The 20428-nt window shown below is 40.4% G+C and overlaps 1 protein-coding gene and 1 long non-coding RNA gene across 3 annotated transcripts in view; both read left to right on the forward strand.

The window, feature by feature from the left end:
• Window positions 1-11981, forward strand: part of smfn (small fragment nuclease) — a 29817-nt gene extending 17836 nt beyond the window's left edge. Inside the window, exons 2-8 of one of the 2 annotated variants that reach the window (XR_003675547.1) lie at window positions 2898-2981; window positions 3055-3132; window positions 6193-6304; window positions 7819-7927; window positions 9323-9393; window positions 9765-9818; window positions 11507-11588. Coding sequence is in view for 1 of the 2 variants with exons in the window: in XM_028467595.1 (XP_028323396.1) it covers window positions 2898-2981; window positions 3055-3132; window positions 6193-6304; window positions 7819-7927; window positions 9765-9818; window positions 11507-11630 (561 nt within the window). In the remaining variant the exon portion in view is untranslated. Of the gene's footprint in view, window positions 1-2897; window positions 2982-3054; window positions 3133-6192; window positions 6305-7818; window positions 7928-9322; window positions 9394-9764; window positions 9819-11506 lie in introns of both variants that reach the window. The other variant, XM_028467595.1, reaches the window with a different exon arrangement.
• A 3413-nt stretch (window positions 11982-15394) lies between these two features.
• On the forward strand, window positions 15395-19718 carry LOC114475872 (uncharacterized). Its single transcript, XR_003675513.1, has 3 exons — window positions 15395-17906; window positions 18029-18344; window positions 18458-19718. It is a non-coding gene; the product is annotated as an uncharacterized LOC114475872 (long non-coding RNA).
• Window positions 19719-20428: the final 710 nt, after the last annotated feature.

Genomic DNA, 20428 nt, shown 5'->3' on the forward strand with positions numbered 1-20428 from the left:
AATGGGAAATATGTGTATTGTGCATTCTTTCTGAAGTTTAGTCTTTAACAGGTAAAATGCATGCTCAATTGGGTTGAGATCAGGTGACTGACTTGGCCATTCAAGAAGATTCCTCTTTGTTTTAATAAAGTCCTGGGTTTCTTTGGCTGTATGTTTTGGGTCTTTGTCCATCTGTATTATGAAATGCTGCCCAATCTATTTGGCTGGATTTGAGCAGACAGTGTGTCCCTGAACACCATAGAATTCATCCGACTAGTTCTTTCCTGTGTCACATCATCAATAAACCAGTGACCCAGTGCCACTAGCAGCCATGCATGCCCAAGCCATCACACTGCCTCTGCCATGTTTTACAGACTATGTGGTATGCTTTGGATCATGAGCTGTACCATGCCTTCTCCATACTTTTTTCTTGCCATCATTCTGGTAGAGGTTGGTCTTAGTTTCATCTGTCCAAAGAATTCACCACTGTTGTTTTTCGTGGACGTCCAGGTTTGTTTCCGTTGCCAAGTTCACCAGTGCCTTTTTTCTTTCTCAGGTTGTACCAAACTGTAGATTTGCCACTCCTAGATTTGTACTAATTTCAAGGATGACTTTTTTCGGTTTTCGTAGCTTAAGGATGGCTTGTTTTACCTGCATGGAGAGCTGCTTAGACCACATGTTGTCTTCAGATCAAAATTTTCCAAATGCAAGCACCACACCTGCAATCAACTCCAGGGCATTTATATGTTTCCATGGTAATGATATAACAAAGGAATTGCCCACACCCGCCGATGCAATGGCTTTTGCATCAACTGTCTTACTTTTTGTCCTTTTGAAAACAGGGTAGCACATGTTAAGGAGCTGAAATCCTTCATTAAGTCTGAATGTGGATACCCTCAAATGAAAGCTGAGTCTGCACTTCATGTCCATGTCCATTATAGAACTATAATTAAAATATGTTTCATTAAACAAGTAACAAGAAAAAATAATGTCAGTGTCCAAATATATATGGACCTAACTGTAAACATCAACAAGCTAAGTCGGTCTGTTGATATTTCCAATCTAACAGCATTTGTAATTATAGTCCAGAGGTTTTTAGTGTTTTCATAGTGTTTATATTGTTAATATTACACATATTCAGACTCAAGGGGGATCAAGGTATTCCGCTGATGCCATTTTTTTGACTTGTGTAGTTGTTTTAACAACTGTAAGTGCCTTTGAGTTTTTGAAAAGTGCTTGTAAATAAAATGTATCAATGGGATTTCCGAGTGTGAAAAGGTCAGTTTGAGTTCTCACTTTGAAAAGGTAAATTTATGAGGTACACCATTTACTAACCAGGTCCATGATTATTTAAAATCTTTAAAGGAATCAAGGCTCCAACGGTAAAAATGATATAAATCTCTGTCAGACTCTTTGTCTACACCGTTAGACATGGCAAATTCATCCCTCTAGAGTGAGATTTCCGAGAGTGTGAAAAGGCTTATGGCTTAAAGAGCTTGGTTGAAAGACATTAAAAATAAACAGAAATCAGCTCTGTAAATTGGCTTAGTGCAATTTAAAATGTAAAATGATTTTTTTAAAAAGCGTTGCTAGTGTGCGACCCACGGATGTTTATAGCATTTAGCTTTAGCATCACACTGTGGCATGTAACTCATCCAGCCAGTGTGCTGTTAAACTTAAGAGTGACACGGGGGAAATGCCAGCGCTCCTGACATCTGTTGTGAAACTCTTTGACATCTTTTATCTTCTCTAATATGCGTTTGCGCACTTAACCATGCAACTCAGGTAGCGCTGTCTCGGATAAACAAATTTGGCTCACCGTCTTGTAACGTGGTTAATGAGCAGCCGTAACTCCTTGTCCCCAACAACAGACAGTGGTTGTCCATCCATAACAACATAGTTGAATATCCTCTCCGTGATTTTTGTTGCCTGCGCATTATTAGGTGAAAATCTTTCACGTCTCTTTCCTTCCTCTCCTTCAAATATTGCTGCATCAAAAAGTGCCTTTTTGTTTATTTAGTTCATTGAACTCAGCAGGGATCCTGGCATTCATGCTAGAATAATTATATTATTATTCACATTTGGAAGCTCAAATAGCGCGACCAATGAAATGGGAAGCCTGGATGGTGTTACCACAGTATGGAATCTCTGTTTGATTAAGTTGACATTAAACTTGAAGTTTTTCCACCACCCCTCGTAACATTTACAGCGCATGTACTGCAAGTAGCCTTTGGTTTAGTGGGCTGAGGCAGTTTACACTTTTTCTTGCTCCAAAGTGAAAACATGGGCTCCACTCGGTGTGTAACTTCCCCATGAGAAAAAAAAAAAATAATTATATATATATATATATATTTGTTTATTTTTATAAATAGTAAAATATATAATGAATAGCAACTTTCCATTAATTTCATGTAATTTTAAAGAAGAAATACTATATCGGGATATAAAGCTACCTCCATCGTGATATAAATTATTCTCCATATCGCACAGCACTACTTAGGATCTTCACCATGTCCCCTCTCTCTTCCCATCTCTTCTTATATACAATATGCATGCATGCAGGACAGTTTTCGAGATGGGCGGGGGAGTGCGCAACTTGATGTGTGGAGAGTAAAAGAATCCCAGCCGATAGCAAAACATTTATGTGACAATTTGCACTCGATGGTCACAATATAGTCATTTCATACATCTTGCATGGAACAAACCACAATATATTGAGTATATTTGACATATCGCCCACAATTAAAGTCAGTGATAGACTAGAAAACTGGAAAGTCTTTTTTTAAGGGGGAAAAGCACTCATGTACTCCCACTTGCTATTAGCAAAAATTGTTACTGGTTATATTATACAAATTACCTCATCTTTTTGGGTGAAAAGACAGTAATAATGTGATACTTTTTTTTTTTTTTTTTTTCAGATGACCGGTCTCGACATTGAGAAAGACCAAATTATTGAAATGGCCTGCATTATCACGGACTCTGACTTGAACATTTTGGCTGAGGTAATATGGATAGAATGGCAGCTGTTTTTCATAGATCTGGACTCTGTTAGGTGATTAACTTCTTTGTTTACAGGGTCCAAATCTAATCATCAAACAGCCAGATGAGCTTTTGGATGGGATGTCACTATGGTGTAAACAACATCATGGAAAGGTGATAATTTTCTTAATTAACATACACTAGGTCATAGTGCCAGCCGGTAACTGGTTCTTACTTAATAAAAGTGTTTTTTTTTTTTCTTCATGATGTACATTTTTCATATACAGTAATACCAGTGAGTACATACTGCGACATTGCACACATAGCGTTGAGCCGCTGAGAGGTCATTCATTTTCAACAATTTGTGTGAAGCATGGTGATGCAGACGTCCCATGTATCCTGCAAGTTGTACCTGTCTCTTGCATATTAACAGCGACTTTCTGATGCCCACAAATCATGCATTGTCTCCTGGAAGTGATTGAGTGATGTGTGGGGTTGCAAAAGGACAGAAGGTTTCTGGTAAATTTCACAGTATAGCTTCAGAACTTTGAGAATATTCAGAAATTGAAACCTTTCATGGGAATTATTTATTGGAATGAACTGGAAATTGAGATTAATTACTGTATCTGTATCATATCCAAACATAAATATTAGCATCCATGCAAAATAATACAAATAAAAGTACAGTCATGGCCAAAAATATTGGCACCCCTGCACTTCTGTCAGATAATGCACCACTTTTCCCAGAAAATTGTTAAAATTACAAATGCATTAGTCTTCACGTTTGCTTTTTTGTGTTGTTCCAATGCAAACAAAATAAATAGAGAAAAAAGCCAAATCTGATATCATTTTACACAGAACTCCAAAATTGGACTGGACAAAATTATTGGCACCCTCAACTTAATATTTGGTAGCACACCCTATGGAAGAAATAGCTGAAATCAATATATATATATATATAACCATCGATGAGTTTCTTACACCTCTCTACTGGATTTTGGACCACTCTTCTTTTGCCAACTGCTCCAGGTCCCTTAGATTTGAAGGGTGCCTTCTCCCAACTGGTGTTTTGCGATATCTCCACAGGTGTTCGATGGGATTTAGATCTGGACTCATTGCTGGCCACTTTAGAACTCTCCAATGCTTTGTCTTAAGCTATTTCTGGGTGCTTTTTGAAGTGTGCTTTGGGTCATTGTCCCTGGAAGACTGGAGAGATGTCAGAGTGGGGCTACTTTTACAATGAAGGGACCGCACCAGAGCAGTGTTGGGGTTTGGTGCCTTGCTCAAGAGCACCTCGACAGTGCTCGACCAGAACAACTTCCGTATTTTGGTCCGCATTGGGACTTGAACTGGCCACCCTCCGGTTTCCAAACCATGTCTCTACGGACTGAGCTACTGCCGCCCATAGTGCTAAGATTGGGCCCCCCGCTTGTGACAGTAAGTCCCTCCACAACGGGAGTTGCCAGGGGAAAGTCAGTAAATCTCCTCTAACCATTGCATAGCAGGCCAATGCAGGGCCACCATAATCAGTGTGCCCCTGCTCCCTCACCCTGGTGATGATAGGGTGAATCCCAGTCCCCCCCTACCACCCCCTCATTTGGGGACCAGAACAATACCTGGAGTGAAAGCCGTTCTGACAAAGTGTGGGAGAAATGACAGGAATTGCTCCTTTATTTAAGACCCCACCATCCCCTGCTCGGCCTCAGCTATTCGCCTTTTGGTGGAGAACGTGAGTGTGGGTGCGTTCTTGGGGCAACTGCTGGAACCTCCATGGAAAAATGTCCTTCCCCACCGGCAGCCTTCAGACTGAGCCGGGGAGGCGGGCGCTTGGGGGGACGTCAGGTGCGTCAGATGAGAGGAGCGCTTTAGGCTGCCCTCTTCTTCTTCCTGGCTTGGTTGTGTTGCTCAGGCAGAGCCGGCAGGGTCGTAGCCAAGGCCGATGGCTTCCTGGGCCAGCCGAATGAACTGTGACCTGACGGTTGAGCGGGCCGGGGCGCAGACAACTTGGGGGTCTTGAACTGTGCACCCTGAGCAGCCAGGAACGCCTCGCGGCGAGCAGGTGGAGACAGAATGGCGGATTTCCTGGGAAGAGAGCCTCATCATCTTTTTTCTTGGCCCCGCAGCAGCTCTGCATAGAGGCCCTCTGGGATGATGTGCATGTTGAGGATGTTGCATCTCTCGTTCTCCAACAAGTTCGCCAGGTTGAGCCAGCGGGCCTGTTCCTGGAGGTCCATGAACCTCATTGCTCTCCCCATGGCCTGGACCGCACAGCACTGGACCCAGAGGCACATGTCGGTGACCACCAACATCTCCCACCTAGTCGGTTTCGGAGTTGACCCAAGGTCATTGCACAGCTCCGCCTTGTATGCCATGAGCAGCAACAACACGTTGAGTGCTCTGGCCGAGAGTGCCGCAGCCTTGTAGGAGCGCGCCGTCAGGGCTGACTGCAAGCGGTCGGACTTGGCGGGCAGGTTTAGGTTCCGGGGGGGCACAACAGACGACCGGGGGAGTAGGTGTGCTTTATATCAAAGTTTTTTAACCAACATATGTTTTAATTTTTTTTCCTAATTTGACATTTAGATTTCCACCCATTTGCTCCACGGTAATGCATTCAATTATTTATTTATTTATTTATTTATTTATTATTGTTATAAGTTTTTAATTAAAGCCGATATCCAGAGTTTCTGAGAAATCTATGTTTATGTATGGTTCTTTTGAAAAGGGAAAAAAAACCTAACTTGCCTTTTACTATGGTCTACTGCTGGTGGTCACTCGTATACATTAATGTAAATAAGTCCCTCCTTCGTCCGATAGACCCCTATACAAATGGAAACAATCGTTGAATGTGCCCAGCCAATAGGTTTCGAAGTGAATGCGTAACTGTGCACCGAAACAAGGCCACCTGTCTTAACATAAAACAAGTAAATATGATTCTGGCTCTTACCTGACCCATAGACCTACTGTATAGCAATGGGACCCGATGCAACCTTGTTATGTTCCGCTATGCGCGTGCAGAAAAGTACAGGCGTGGCTTCTGGTAGATTGGGAGAGGCAGTTGGAGGAAGTGAGGCTGTTTAGGGCGAGATATTGAGACATTTCTCAGAAACTCCGGATAGCGGCTTTAAGTATCATTTAACAATTACAATGAATTACATTACATTGTAATGGCAGATGTTTTAAGAGTTAACTGGATTGTAGGCATGGTATAGACTGCTGGTGTAATTGTTTCCCCAGTCAGGACTGACACAGGCTGTACGAGACAGTAAAATAAAACTGGAACAAGCAGAGTACGAGTTCCTGTCATTTGTCAGACAGCACACGCCGCCTGGGAAGTGTCCTCTTGCTGGTGAGTTTTGTTGTTTAAGTGATATATATACTGTATAATGACTGATACATGTACTGTCCTACCTAATATTGCAAAGGATTGATTCATTTCCATTTTCAATTTTTATATAGGGACAATGCCACATGGTCCTCAACGCAATTCCATTCAGTCATCTTTCTACACACTAATTCCTGTTTAATAACGCAGGCGCGCGTACCCTGGGCAGTTCGCAGTCTATCACTGGGCAAACACATAACAGACCATTTCTGCTAACAGGCAATTTACTGATTTGAAAATACAATTTATATGAATAGAAAATGATTTTGATTAAAATTTTCTTTCCATGGTATACATTAAATATTATTTACATATAGGTTGGACTTGGTTGTTATTAACTGTTAGTGGCTGGATTGTTTGTTGCAGCATTGTGTTCATGTGTCAACTGCAGTCTGCTTTAGAGGAAGAGAAAATAACTAATTTTAACTGTACTTTCTCAAACGTTTTAATTTCTTAGGTGCAGTGTTTCCTGTTAATATAAATAATTCTTAATAGAGGGTGAGTCCTGAGTGTGTCTGTCTGTGCTATGTGGACTAGGGATTCTCATTTAAAAAAAAATGTCATAACCGATAACCAATGCTCATTAACAAGTAATAACCGTTAAGTGTAGGGGTGGGGTGGAGTTTAAGTTTTTGTCATTGGTTAACCGAGCATCCCTAACGTGGACCAAACTATTATAAAGCAGTTATATTTCATTTAACTTGTGTTGTGTGGCATATACGCTGGAACAAGTACAATTATTATTTATACCGATAGTTAAGGGGAGTGGTGGCCTAGTCGTTAAGGACAGCGGGCTTGTAATTTTGAGGCTCACCCAGGCCAACACTGTGGGATGTTGAGCAAGTCCCTTAACACCGTGGCTGCCCACTGCTCCTCAGGGGTGGGTTAAATGCAGAGAAGAAATTTTGTATATGTGTAAAAACATGTGACAATAAATAAAGCCCTGATTCTTCTTCTTGAATTTTTTAATACTGAGATTTTAATAATATTTTGTAATATAATGTAATCACAGCATTTCCGCCAACGTATTCCAGCTGGTTGAAACACATCAATCAACCTTTGGCTCCATTGTCAGCAAATGTCCAGAGACAAAGAGAGAAAGAGGAGAAAGGAAAGCATAGACTACAAGAGAGAGGGAAATGTTTAAAATGTTGAAATTAAGTAGAAGAGCTAGAAAACTGCTCCGATTTAGAGGAACCAGGCCTAGTTACATACCTTTTTTCTCTTTTAAAAAAATAGGTAACGCTAAGTATGGCCGGGCGATGTGGACCAAAACCCATATCTATATTAAATATTAAGGTTTATATCGTATATCACCATTTTGGGGAAAAATAGAATCAAGGTAAAAAAATTGTTGGTTGGCATATTCAGGATTTTAAAAAATTATGAAGTGACCCACAAACGCGAACATTGTTTATCTCAATGCCACATTCTTACACCCAAACAAATTTAACAAGTATTCCCTTTGCTTGTTCTAGGTAACTCTGTGCATGCAGACAAAAGGTTCCTGGACAAATACATGCCGCAGTTCATGCACCACCTTCACTACAGAATCATCGATGTCAGCACCCTCAAGGAGCTCAGCAGGTCAGTATTTGTGAACTTGTATCCAAATGTGTTATTGTCAAGGTATTCTATAGGCCTCTGTCAGTTTTGGGTAGTTTTGTTCATGTTTTTAGTCCATCTTTAATGGTTTCTAAATGTAAAACATTCAGCCTTGTTCCAGATGTCAATGTGCTTTAAAGTTTGTTTTGATCTCCACTGTAAACACTCATATCGACATTATCCGGAAAGTTTTTCACTTTGCATTTTTCTTCAGAGCCCTCCTACTTGCATCCAAGAATAGCTTTTTTCCTACTTTTTTTCATGAGAAAATGATCTTTGACCTATTGATGTATGAGGCCTACACTATGGCTTTATCTGATTTAAAAAAAAAAAAAAAAAAAAGTATAGTCTCCAGTAGGGATGTAACGATTAATCGTAAGGCAGTTAAAAATCGATTCATAGGTACCACGGTTCACATCGATGCTCTGAAAATTGAATCGCAGTACTTTTTTTAAACAGCAGAGGGCGCTATATATTAATCCTTCCAGAAGCGGACGTGACGGGCGGAATCTGCTACTATTTTCTTTCTGGCCGCCATTTACTGTTAAACATGCTCATAAATGATTCTTTACTCCTTTAGCACCGAAAGAATATCTGTAATATTACGTGAATATCTGTAAAAGTCACGTTTTTCTATTAGCTCTGTCTGCTAGCATTGCTTCTCTTCTTCACTGGTGGAATAACTGCATGCCAACCGACCACTGGGTTACCAGCGCCCTCTGCTGGTATAAACAAATATCACGTAAATACAGTAAAATGACTTTTTTTTTTTAAAAGTCCAATTGTTAAGGCACAAAATACATTTTCAGTTGCACTTTTAAAAAGAAAAAGAACTATTATGCAGTTTTGAATTGTTTACTATAGAACCAGAATTTAAATTAATAGGTTTCTTCTTCATTTGTATTATTCCTTTATTTATTTCATTCAAGATTTATTTTTAGTTAAATTGCATCATTTTGAATAGTTTATCAAGAGATTCTTTTGACAATGAAAAATAAAAGGAAAATAGTATAGTATTTTTTCCCAAAAAATACAGGAATATTTTTCAGTCATTTGTCAACATTCCCATTTTGTAAAATAAATCGTGAGAAAATTGTATCGTTAACCCAGTATCGTGAATCGAATCGTATCGGGAGTTGAGTGAATCGTTACATCACTAGTCTCCAGCAGTACTCCAATGTTCCACTAACTAAAAGGATTAACTTCCCCCATAGATTTTAACCAACCTTCAACTTATTGACATTATTAATTGGAGAGATGCCAGATGTTTGAAGCACTTACAGTAGCTTTTTTTAAATTTAGCAAATGTGTGCACTGGCTGGTATGTGTAAAATAAAGTTTTTTGGTGTCTGATAAACACTAATACATCCATTTCAGGCCTGCTTGCTCCTGCTTTCAGGTTCACAGGGGTCTGCTGGTGCCTATCTCCAGCTCTTAATGGGCGTCAGGTGGGAGTACACCCTGGACAGAGTGCCAGTCCATCGCAGTGCAACACACAGACAGACAACCACTCACATTCACTCCTACGGGCAATTTAGATACATACACTAATCGCCTATCATTGACATAGTTGGAGGGTGCTGGAGTCAGGAATATTATTATTAGAAAGACCTGCTTAAAACAATGATACCACCTCATCACTTTAGTTTGTTTTTGGAAAAAAATGAAAAAATAACTTGTAAAAGCAGATTAGATTTAAAAAGACTCTAATTAGCTGAACACGCATTTAAACACAAGTGCTGTAAACAAGGTTATACTATTGTGCTATTTTTGTTCAATGTTGAGGAGATTTCCAGGATTCTCTCTGTGTTCTCGTCAGGCGCTGGTTTCCAGATGAAGACAAGTCTGTGCCCCAGAAGAAAGCAAGCCACAGGTAGTTTTATGTAAAACCTCATTTGTTGTGTAGCCTATACCATCAATTGGTCAATCATATGAGCTTTGGAAAAAATAATAAAGCACATAAAATGCTACAGTGGGAGGTTGTTAAAAAAATAAAGTATTTTGCATTCAGGTTCGGATATATACTGCAGTCTTCCAAAAATGCACAGCACTACACCTACAAAAACAGTTCTAATGTTACATGCCATGGCAGAACCAGGAACAGATCAGCATGGAAGAAACAGAGAAAAATCACAAAAACCTTTGTTTTCTGGTATTAATGACTGTTTTTTTTTTTTTGCAAAACATGGTATCTGATGTTTAAAAACCGTAAACTTTTTGGCGCGTTTCTACTGGCAGTATCGGCTCGGCTCCACTCTCCTTTTTCCCGTTTCCACTGGGTAAAAGTAACTCCTCCTTGGTACCTGGTGCTGCCTTTTTAGTACCTCCTTTGTGGAGGTTCCAAAAAAAGCAACTCTGGGGCCTTATTTATAAATGCTGCGTACGTGCAAAAGAAAGTGTATGCCAATTATTGTATAAGCAACATTTGGGACTTATAAAAAAACAAACTTGGCAAGATAATGTGCACATTTCCACAGCAGCTCTGACCCTGCTGTACGCACAAAATCTTGAGAAATGGGAAACTCCGACCCCAACAGGAGAAGGATGAAATTAAAGACCTCTGTGAAATTGATACATCTGTCAACATTTGCAAAAACGAAGTAGGAAAAAATTATACCGACGCCCCAGGGAGTGAGTGATGTGCCTACAAATACAGTTATATATGAATAATATTAATTGTAATTAAAATCACATGATCATTGCACAAAACTGCTGATCAATTGGCTGCAACACCTGTAGCTGTTATAAAAAGGAACGCACTCACAATGCGTTAAGACGCACAGTGGCTTATCTGGCACTGCTGGAGGATGTGGCATACAGGAGACACCGGAGGGAGAGGATCTTCAGAGACCCGTAATACCTCTAGGCAAGACACGGTGCTGCGGGAAGGCCCCAGCCACATCACCACCGACCTGTAAACAGTTGAAAGTAAATATTGTGAATTACTTGTAGTTCCAAAGGTGTTTCACCACCTGTTTATTTGTTTTATTTCAAACAAGGAAATATAATTTAATCCCATACTTCTGGCGCATATCGTGCACCTGTGTTCCCTCCATCTCTGTTACGATGCAGAGCGGTTCCCCAATGATCCTACAGCTTTTTGTCTGTGAGGCTGAACTCCGGTGCGCAAGTCCCTTATTGCTAACTGCTCCCCGGGTGCTACACTATGGCTACCCACTGCTCTTCAGGAAGGGGTTCAAAGCAGAGAACAAATTTTGGATATTACATATTTGACAGTAAAGGCCAATTATTATGTATTTATTTGGCGACTGTGGTTCAGGTGGTAGTGGGTTGTCTTCTGATCGAGAGGTTGGGGGTTCGATCCCAGTACCTGACCATGTGTCGAGGTGTCCTTGGGCAAGGCAATGAACCCTAAGTTGCTCCCAGTGGTCGACTAGCGCCTTGCATGGCAGTCCTGTCCCACTGGTGTGTGAATGTGAGAGTGATTGGGTGAATGAGCTGATATGTAAAGCGCTTTGAGACTGCTTCAGTGTGGTGATAAAGCGCTATATAAATAAAGTCCATTTACCATTTTTATTTACAATTTTTTTTTTTCCACAGAGCCTTGGATGATATTCGGGAAAGCATTAAAGAGCTGCAGTACTACAGAGCCAACATCTTTAAAGCCTCAACAGACGAGAAGAAGCGCAAGATGGTAGAAAATGGGGCAAGTGTACAAATATAAGTAATAAAGTTCTCGTCAGTCTCATTTGACAGACACTGACACTTCATCATTAACTCTGTAAAACCAGTTATTAGACAGTCCTGCAGTCTAATTTGACAGACAGTTCAACTTTGTATTTCATGTTCTTTTATTTCTAGTTCACGTGGAACTAATATAAAGTATTTTGTTATATACTGCCTAAATGGTTATTGAAAAGGTTTCATCAAAGGGTGCAAAATGTAGGTGCATTGAAACTCATTTCTTTTTTGCAATGTTAAGCAGAGAAAAAAGTCAGACATGCTATTTCTTTTATGCTCCAAAAACAACAGTATATTTTGGTTTACTTCTTTATTTGTTTCTGGTTTTAATATTAAAATGCTACTCCTCTAAAATACAGCCTGGTGTTTTACCTCTTGTTTTATCATTTGCACAAATAACTATATACATGAATTTAATGTATTTGTTGCACCATGAAGTGGATTCTTTTTGCCAAAATAGGCATTTTTAGAGCAAGTAGTGATGATTTGAGGACCCTTCTCTCCCACAGTTGTCTCTTGAGCAAAGGTATCTTTTCATGCAGCTTCAGTCTTCCTCGTGAAGAAGCAAGCACTGAAACATGCTCCTGCTTTCTTTAGCTGAATTTTCTTGCTCGCCAAGTTGAGGTTCCTGAAGGTTTTACAGGCAAAAAGCCTGCCTGCATGCTTGTTGTCTCCACACACGATGCACAAGCTTGGTTGGTAGCCTCATTGAGTGTTTCCCAAGGTGGCTTTGATCAAGGCTCCTTTGGTCTGACGCATTATCTCTCTGGATTATCAGTTGAGCTGGGCTGCAGCTTGTTCAAGCTTTCAAGGATGCCTTTCTGGTTTTTCAGGTACTGGAGCAGAGTGTTAAAGTGGTGTCAACAGGAGAACCCACTTCCAGGGTCCTTCATGTATGTCAGCCACTCCTTTTTCTTAGAGTCTGGAAGTTTACTTTTAATCGAGTGTACTAACACTCGATTTTTTACCGCATCTTTCTCATCGAGGACTTGGAGGTCTTGTAGGGCCTTCTCTACAGTCTGAATCAGTTCAATTGTCTTTCCCCAGTGGTTTCCCCTGACCGGAGGAAGTTTTTGCACTTACTTTAAGATCAGCAGGGCTATCTCCGGCTTGTTTCCATACTTGTTGTCCGGGAGCCTGAACACATCACTAACAGAACCACAGCTAGTCAGCACAAGACTTTTTACATTTTCCAATTGATGAGGGTTCCCTAACTGCTGCAGATCCTCCCATTCAGCTTTCCAGCGGTAGTAATCACTCATGTTACCAATAAACATGGGCAGGTGTACTCGCTTGAGACCGGTGTGGGGTCTTAAGTCGTGAGCCATGGGGTATGAGCCGGTGACGCCCTGCGATTCGTTAAGGGCACCGTGTGCTTGGCTCCCTGCATTTCCTTCACATGGTCCTTCGAGCCGGATCTTCAGTTTCTTCAGCTTTACAATAACTTACACTCGTCCTCGCCGTGATGTCCATCAGCCTCGCCACCTCGATGACTTCCTGATGAATCTCCCGCCACGTCATCTTCCCTCTCCCACACTCCATGGCCACTCCATTGAGGGAGCAGCTATCCAACCTCCTGCTCCAGTCATTCCTCTTACTCCTTAGACCTGCTCCTCAGAACCTCAGCTCCAAAGCAGTCATGTCAGCTCTACATGAGATGAAAGAGGAGGACATCCAGCTCAGGCGAGATATGCAGAGTCTCTTCAATTCTCTCTCCCTGGGATCAGCGCCTCAGCCTCAACATCTCGGTCCAAGGCATTTGACTCGTTATGAGGACAACGCCACCTAATATTGGCCTCATCATCCTCCTGAGAGAACATCCACTCTTAATCACAATCTTCAAGCACCAGTGGATGATCTTCCGCCCTGGCCTGATGCAGTACCAATTCCTCCTTGGAGCGAGCCTCTACCTCCTCCAGCTGACGTGCTGCTACCTCTGCCACTGCCTCTGGTGTCATATTTACCTTCATATGAGGCCGGGTTTCAATCCGCTCCGCGTATGTAGAGCCGTATACCCACAATCCACCCTCTGTGGAGATGACATACAGAGGGCCAAAGCCTGACATTCTATGTTGCACAGATGATGATTCACGTCAATTTGCCTGCCTCAAGATAGCACTCAACAACCTCTTGCCCAGAGATGCAACTGAGTGGTTCAAATACCAAATTCTAGTTGATCACCTCAAGTTAAAAGATGCTCTCTGCCTTGCAGAATCTCATAGTAATAGTCCAACTCCCTACTCTAAGACAATGGCCTCACTGTCTGAAATGTATGGACAACCTCACAAACTAGGAAAAAGGAAACTGCTGTTTTTCAGTTTTCAATTGTAAAAAGGAAAAGGAGAAAAGGACACACAACAATCAAAAAATGGTCCAATATTAGTTCGTTCTTTTGTTTTTTAATTAAAATGGTAAAACGGTTTTCTTGTTTTTTGTTTGAAAAGAAGAGGAAGGAAAAACCATTCTTTTATTTTGGTTCACAGATGAATTGGGGATTATCCAGTGATACCCAGACCCTGTTAGCTGGAATAGAATATAGCTGGAACACAGAGAAAAGGACGTCATCTCTTCATTCCTGTGCCCTGATCAGCACCCCATCCAGTTTGCTGTCTTAAACCTAAAAGAACTAGACATCATCCTATTTCCTCTCTTACTCACATCATCATTATCTATATAATATGTATTTCGATGATCTAATTACAGATATACATTTGTCTCGTAGTATTTTTAATTAATTAATTATTTTATTATTTTTTATGTCTTAAACGTGGTGAGTGGTGGGGCGGCGCACTAGCAGCCAGCCGACACTGCTCTACACTAAAGTTTAGATTCTTGGCCCGAGTTCGGGCTGTGTTCTGAGTGTTGATTGGCTGGGAGGCTTGATTGGCTATTATTAGAGTAAGGCATTGCACAAAAACAAGGGAATGGTAGCCTAGTTTTTAAGGACGCTGGGCTTGTAATTGGAGGGTTGCCGGTTCACGCCTCACCTGGGCCATCACTGTGGGATGTTGAGCAAGTCCCTTAACCCCGAACTGCTCCCCAGGCACCGCAAAAATGGCTGCCCACTGCTCCTTAGGGGTGAGTTAAATGCAGAGGACAAATTCCATGTATGTAACAATATTACATGGCCAATTAAAGGTGAAAGCCCCAATTTAATCTTAATCTTAACAAGATACAGATTAAAGATAGATAGATAGGGGTGTGTTGGCTCATCAAATATTCTTTTTGCTTTAAATACTGACTAAAATGTGTTACTATTGACATTCACATTTTGTGAAAAGATGTAAAACTTCCAGATTGTAGAAATGAACACATCAAATTAAACAATTGCAGTTCGCAGAGGTATTGCACAAGAAACTATTTTGTAAAAAATAGTGTCATTTTCTAACCAAGCAACACAAGCTAAAAAAATTTGTCTCAAAAATATTCACAAATAGATCCACAATTTTCACATGCATTTTTTAGATTTTCACATGTTTTTCAGATTTTCACATGTTTTTCAGATTTTCAAAATGTTTTTCAAATCCACATATACAGTACATCTACGATGTGCATGTGTTTTACAGATCCACAAATGTACATGTTTTATCATGTATGTGTGTGTATTAATACTATTTATCATGTGTAAATCTTCAATTGTGCTTGTAAATTGTGTAAAGTGCGTTTGTGGATCGACCAGTGTATGCATTTATTTTTGAGACAAAAACGTAACGTACCTTTGCTCACATTCACACACACAGAGCTCCTGATTCACTCTAATGTACTGTAGACTAATGAAACTCTGTCCAACCGCCAAAGGGGTTGACCAAACTACAACATTTGGTTTGGCAAAAAAAAAATCACAATTTTAATGGGTTTTTATTAAAAAAAAAATTAAAATAAAAATATATTTAATCAATTTAAACCATTTAAGGTGTCCTATTTTTATTTCCTCCCATTTGTTACTTGAGGTGTAGTCTGAATAGTTTATTGTTATATTGGTGTCTGATTCTCTGTGTGGTAAATGTTATAAGTTACACTGTCATTTATTTGGCCAACCGGGAGCACCGGAGATCTGACATTTTTACTCTGTTATATAAAATATAGCATCACATAAATCAAGAGAAGTGTCATCAAAAACATTTTTACTTGTAAAAATCCATTAAAATTTTGTCAAACCAAGTGTTGTGGTTTGATTAACAGGACACAAGGGAAGACTACAGTGATTTTTGGTGACACTGCAGTGGATGATGGTGCTTTCCACACACGTGGATCAGTAGCTCTGTGTGTGTGAATCTGAGCAAAGTTGCGTTACGTTTGTCTCAAAAATAAACGCACATGCCGGTCGATCCACAAACACACTTTACACAATTCACACGCACAATTGAAGATTTACACATGATGCTTCATGATAAATACACACATACATCACAAAACGTGTAAATTGTGGATCTATTTGTGAATATTTTTTAGACAAATCTCTTCCTATCCATCCATCCTTCAGTCCAGCCTTACAAGTTTATTCTCGTGGTTTTCCTGCCAATGAAGTCATCAATGACATTGTCAGATTTCCTCAGTAAATCTGAAGGAGAAAAAAAATGTGAACCCACTCGCTAGTCTTATCAAGCCAACCAAGTCATAGGATATGCATGATGTGATTAGAAATTGACAAATATTTAGATAAACAGTATATAAATAGAAAAAAAGCTGTACAAATTTAAGATGTAGCACAAAGCAGATAAAGGTAGGAGAAAGTTATTTATATTTTATAAGTATATTGACACAGAATACTAATAAAACACAAGTTTACATATAAAATACGGTTTTATTTAAAGTAAAAAAGGTCTCGGCTAAATTAGAAATATGAACATTTTTCTTAATAATTTATTCATCTATATGTTTACCTATATATAGATCATGTCAAGTCATTTATACTGTGTGTGTGTGTATGTATGTATGTATGTATGTATATATATATATATATATATATATATATAGTACAGTAGTGAGTCTTCTTGGGAATGATGCAACATGTTTTTCACACCTGGATTTGGGGATCCTCTGCCATTCTTCTTTGCAGATCCTCTCCAGTTCTGTCAGGTTGGATTGTGAATGTTGGTGTACAGCCATTTTCAGGTCTCTCCAATGATGCTCTATTGGGTTTAGGTCAGGGCTCTGGCTGGGTCAAGAATGGTCACAGAGTTGTTCCAAAGCCACTCTTTTGTTATTTAAGCTGTGTGCTTAGGGTCATTGTCTTGTTGGATTGTTCAGCCCAATCTGAGGTCCTGAGCACTCTGGAAGAGGTTTTCTTCCATGATATCTCTGTACTTGGCCGCATTCATCTTTTCTTCAATTGCAACCAGTCGTCCTGTCCCCACAGCTGAAAAACACCCCATAGCATGATGCTGCCACCATCATGTTTCACTGTTGGGATTGTATTGGGCAGGTGATGAGCAGTGCCTGGTTTGCTCCACACATACCGCTTAAGGCTCAAACACACTCAGGTGGACTCCGCGTACAGCAGACTCAGCGCGAACTGTCCGCGCACCTCCGACCTCACAGACTCGAGCGGACTTGGAGAGCAACGTCACAGAGTGGTTTCTGGTGAAATTTCCTTAAAATCTTAAATTTACCAGAATCCTTTCCCCAAAATCCTACAGTTTCCCACAATCGTTTGCACGCTGTTTACATGTTCAGTCATGGCATCCTACACTGACTGCTCTTGTTGCTAGCTTTACAAAGGAGCCAAAAAAATAAGAGGCGGTGGAATGTACGTCCATTAAATGCTTTAAGAGACGAGGAAGGGGAGTACGTCATTTTAGTGAAAGACATGCAAAGTATGGACGAGGAGATACAATTCTGTACTTCCAAATGACGCAAGAAAAGTTTGACGATCTTGTTGAGCACATAGCTCCACTCCTTCTCCACCATAGCACTCACTGATCACCCATCAATGCTGAAAAGAGGACGGCAGCCGCTCTCAGAGATTTGGCAACCGGCTGCTCCGAGCAAAGTGATGCAGCCCATTATCGACTGGGCTCATCAACTATATGTGCAATAGTTTCCGAGGTGAGTAATTGAACATATTTCACATATATTTACATATGTGGATGTACTGTAAATGTGTTTTCAGTGAAATCATGATTATTATTTTCATTAAGTCTTTCTTAAGCAATATGGACAAGTATGCAGCCTGAATATGTGGCTCTCCCCTCTGGACATCAGTGGACAGTCATTTCTCGTGACTTTTGGCAACTTTGGGATTATCCTAACTTTTTAGGTTTGTTATTTATCTAGTTATAACTATATATATATATATATATATATATATATATATATCATTAACCAACATTTTTTTTCATCCATCACTTACTAACAATTCTATCTAATCTCATCTACCAGGTTCCTTGGATGGGAAATACATTGCCCTCCAAGATCTGGGAGTGATTACTTCAACTATAAAGGGTTTCGCTCCCTAGTCCTCATGTGGGAGCCTATGGACAAGAGTGATGGTGGTGTCTTCCACGACAGTGAGTTTGGTCGCAAACTCATGAATAGCACACTGGACAAACCACCACCTTAGGATCTGTCTGGAACAAACACCACCAGTTCACATGTGTTTGTAGGGGATGCTGCCTAACCCACACCGATCACCATCGGCAGTACATCACACCAAACTACGCTGATGCCATTTTGCCATCAGGAGATATTGTGCCAGGTTAGCGCGCGCACACAGTAAAAATAGTATATGGCTTAACTTCTACGGTATAATTTGTTAAAGAATTATAAGATTATATATAGAATTTCTGTTCTCGTTTCCTATCCCTGCAGGTGAATGGAGACACAGCTGGAGCAGACGACCTCTTTGTCCCTATGACCAGAAGATCCGGAGCTACCAGGAGTGCTGGCAAAACAGCATATGCTGTTCGGAACAATCTGTAGAACTTCTTTTCTTTCCCTGAAGGTCTTCTGCTGTGTTAAACTGCCACCATTAGAAGAGGCAGATTGAACGTCCAGCAGCGCAGTGGTAAAACATAGTAAATTAAAGTCTATGTAAAAGCAAGTTTGCTTTTGTTGTTGTCAATTCATGTTAAAGTTTTGCCACTGTTTTGCAGTAAATAAAAATGATCTGTTGACAGTGTATTTTCAGTTTGTATACATTTCTCCTGTTTTACCCATCTGCCTACACTGTAGTCGACGCATCATGCACAGAGGTAGTGATGTATTTGCCTGTCTGTTCATTTCATTTTTTGTGGTTTCACATGGTCCATTGATCATTTCAAAATAAAGATAAAAATGCACTTAACAAGTGTAGAAATGTAATGAACGACTTTATTTCTTTTAAAATGTACTTAGTAAAATTACCAATTTAGAAATATTCTCAAAAGTACAAGTACCCGTAAAAACAACTCAATTACAGTAATGTGGGTACTTGAAAGCAGTTACTTTCACCTCTGATCATGCATGTATTCAAACACTGAATTAAGCAAATTTGCAATACAATATTTTAATAAAAATGTCCACGCAACTGAGGTGTATTGACTGCTTAACACGACATTCATTTATGCTATATACCTTTTCATTTAAAAGTTCAGTATAGGCCTTCAACTGTGACCTAACCACAGCCAGTTGTCTCTGTAGATCTGCTGTTTGCATGTGATATTGTCTTGTGACCCTTGGGGACATCCTGTTCACATTTCCTGCTCTTCCTCAAATTGTAGCTTCAGGCCATAAACAATCTAAGTCCGGCCTTTGTTCATTGACATGTGAGGGTCTTACCACCATAATGGACAACTGTTGCTTCCTTTCTTTGTCTTAAGGCTAAAGCCTTAGACTCCACCCGTTGGTCTCCGGTTTCTCGTCAAATCATATATGCCTTTTTCAGCTGGTTTTCTTCAGAGTACATTTTGGCCATTCGTGCTCTCACAGGAGTTCTGCCTTTCTCCTATTTTTGGCCTGAGAACATGATTTGACCTCCTTTGTTCTCCCAGGGTCCCTATCCCGGCCCTGTTCTTTTGATTCTGCTTGTGTTAATAAACTTTGTATTATTTTGCAAGTACGTTTCAATGAAGATCCTTTTTCCACGCCGCCTTTCCCATCATCCACATCATCACATGGGGGAGACATGACACAACCCAAGCATAACACACAAAATAACACTATACATCAACGGTTTAATATTACAATATTTACAATGGCTAGTAAGTCTGCAAGCTTTCTGAGGTATCACTTATTTCAGCAAAACCTGGTGAAAAGCAGGATTGTGGGGTTGACTGGTTCATAGAGGAGTCTAAGCAGGCTGGCAAAGGTGATTGGATGGCAGGCAAACTGGAACTACCGTCAAATACCAAAAAACAACATACTAATTAGTTACAAGTACACAGTACATTTGTATATCCATCCATCTTCATACCCGCTTATTCCCGTTTAACAGGGTCGCGGGGTTCTGCCGGTGCCAATCTCCGGCTCTCATAGGGCTCTGGGCGGGGGTACACCCTGGACAGGGCGCCACAGACAACCATTCACTCTCTCATTCACACCTATGGGCAATTTAGAGACTCCAATCAACCTTACAGTCATGTTTTTGGGGAAGCCGGAGTACCCGGAGGAAACCCACGCAGCACGGGGAGAACATGCAAACTCCATACAGAAAGGACCCAAGTCCACCCAGGACCTTCTTGCTGTGAGGCGGACGTGCTAACCACTAAGCCACTGTGCGCCCCATTCATAAATCACGATGTGTAATTAAATGTGAAACATATTTGTGTAGGATAAACGATGCTGAGACAAACCCAGCTTTTT

Source organism: Gouania willdenowi, chromosome 14 (genome assembly GCF_900634775.1).
Source record: "Gouania willdenowi chromosome 14, fGouWil2.1, whole genome shotgun sequence".
Taxonomy (NCBI): domain Eukaryota; kingdom Metazoa; phylum Chordata; class Actinopteri; order Blenniiformes; family Gobiesocidae; genus Gouania; species Gouania willdenowi.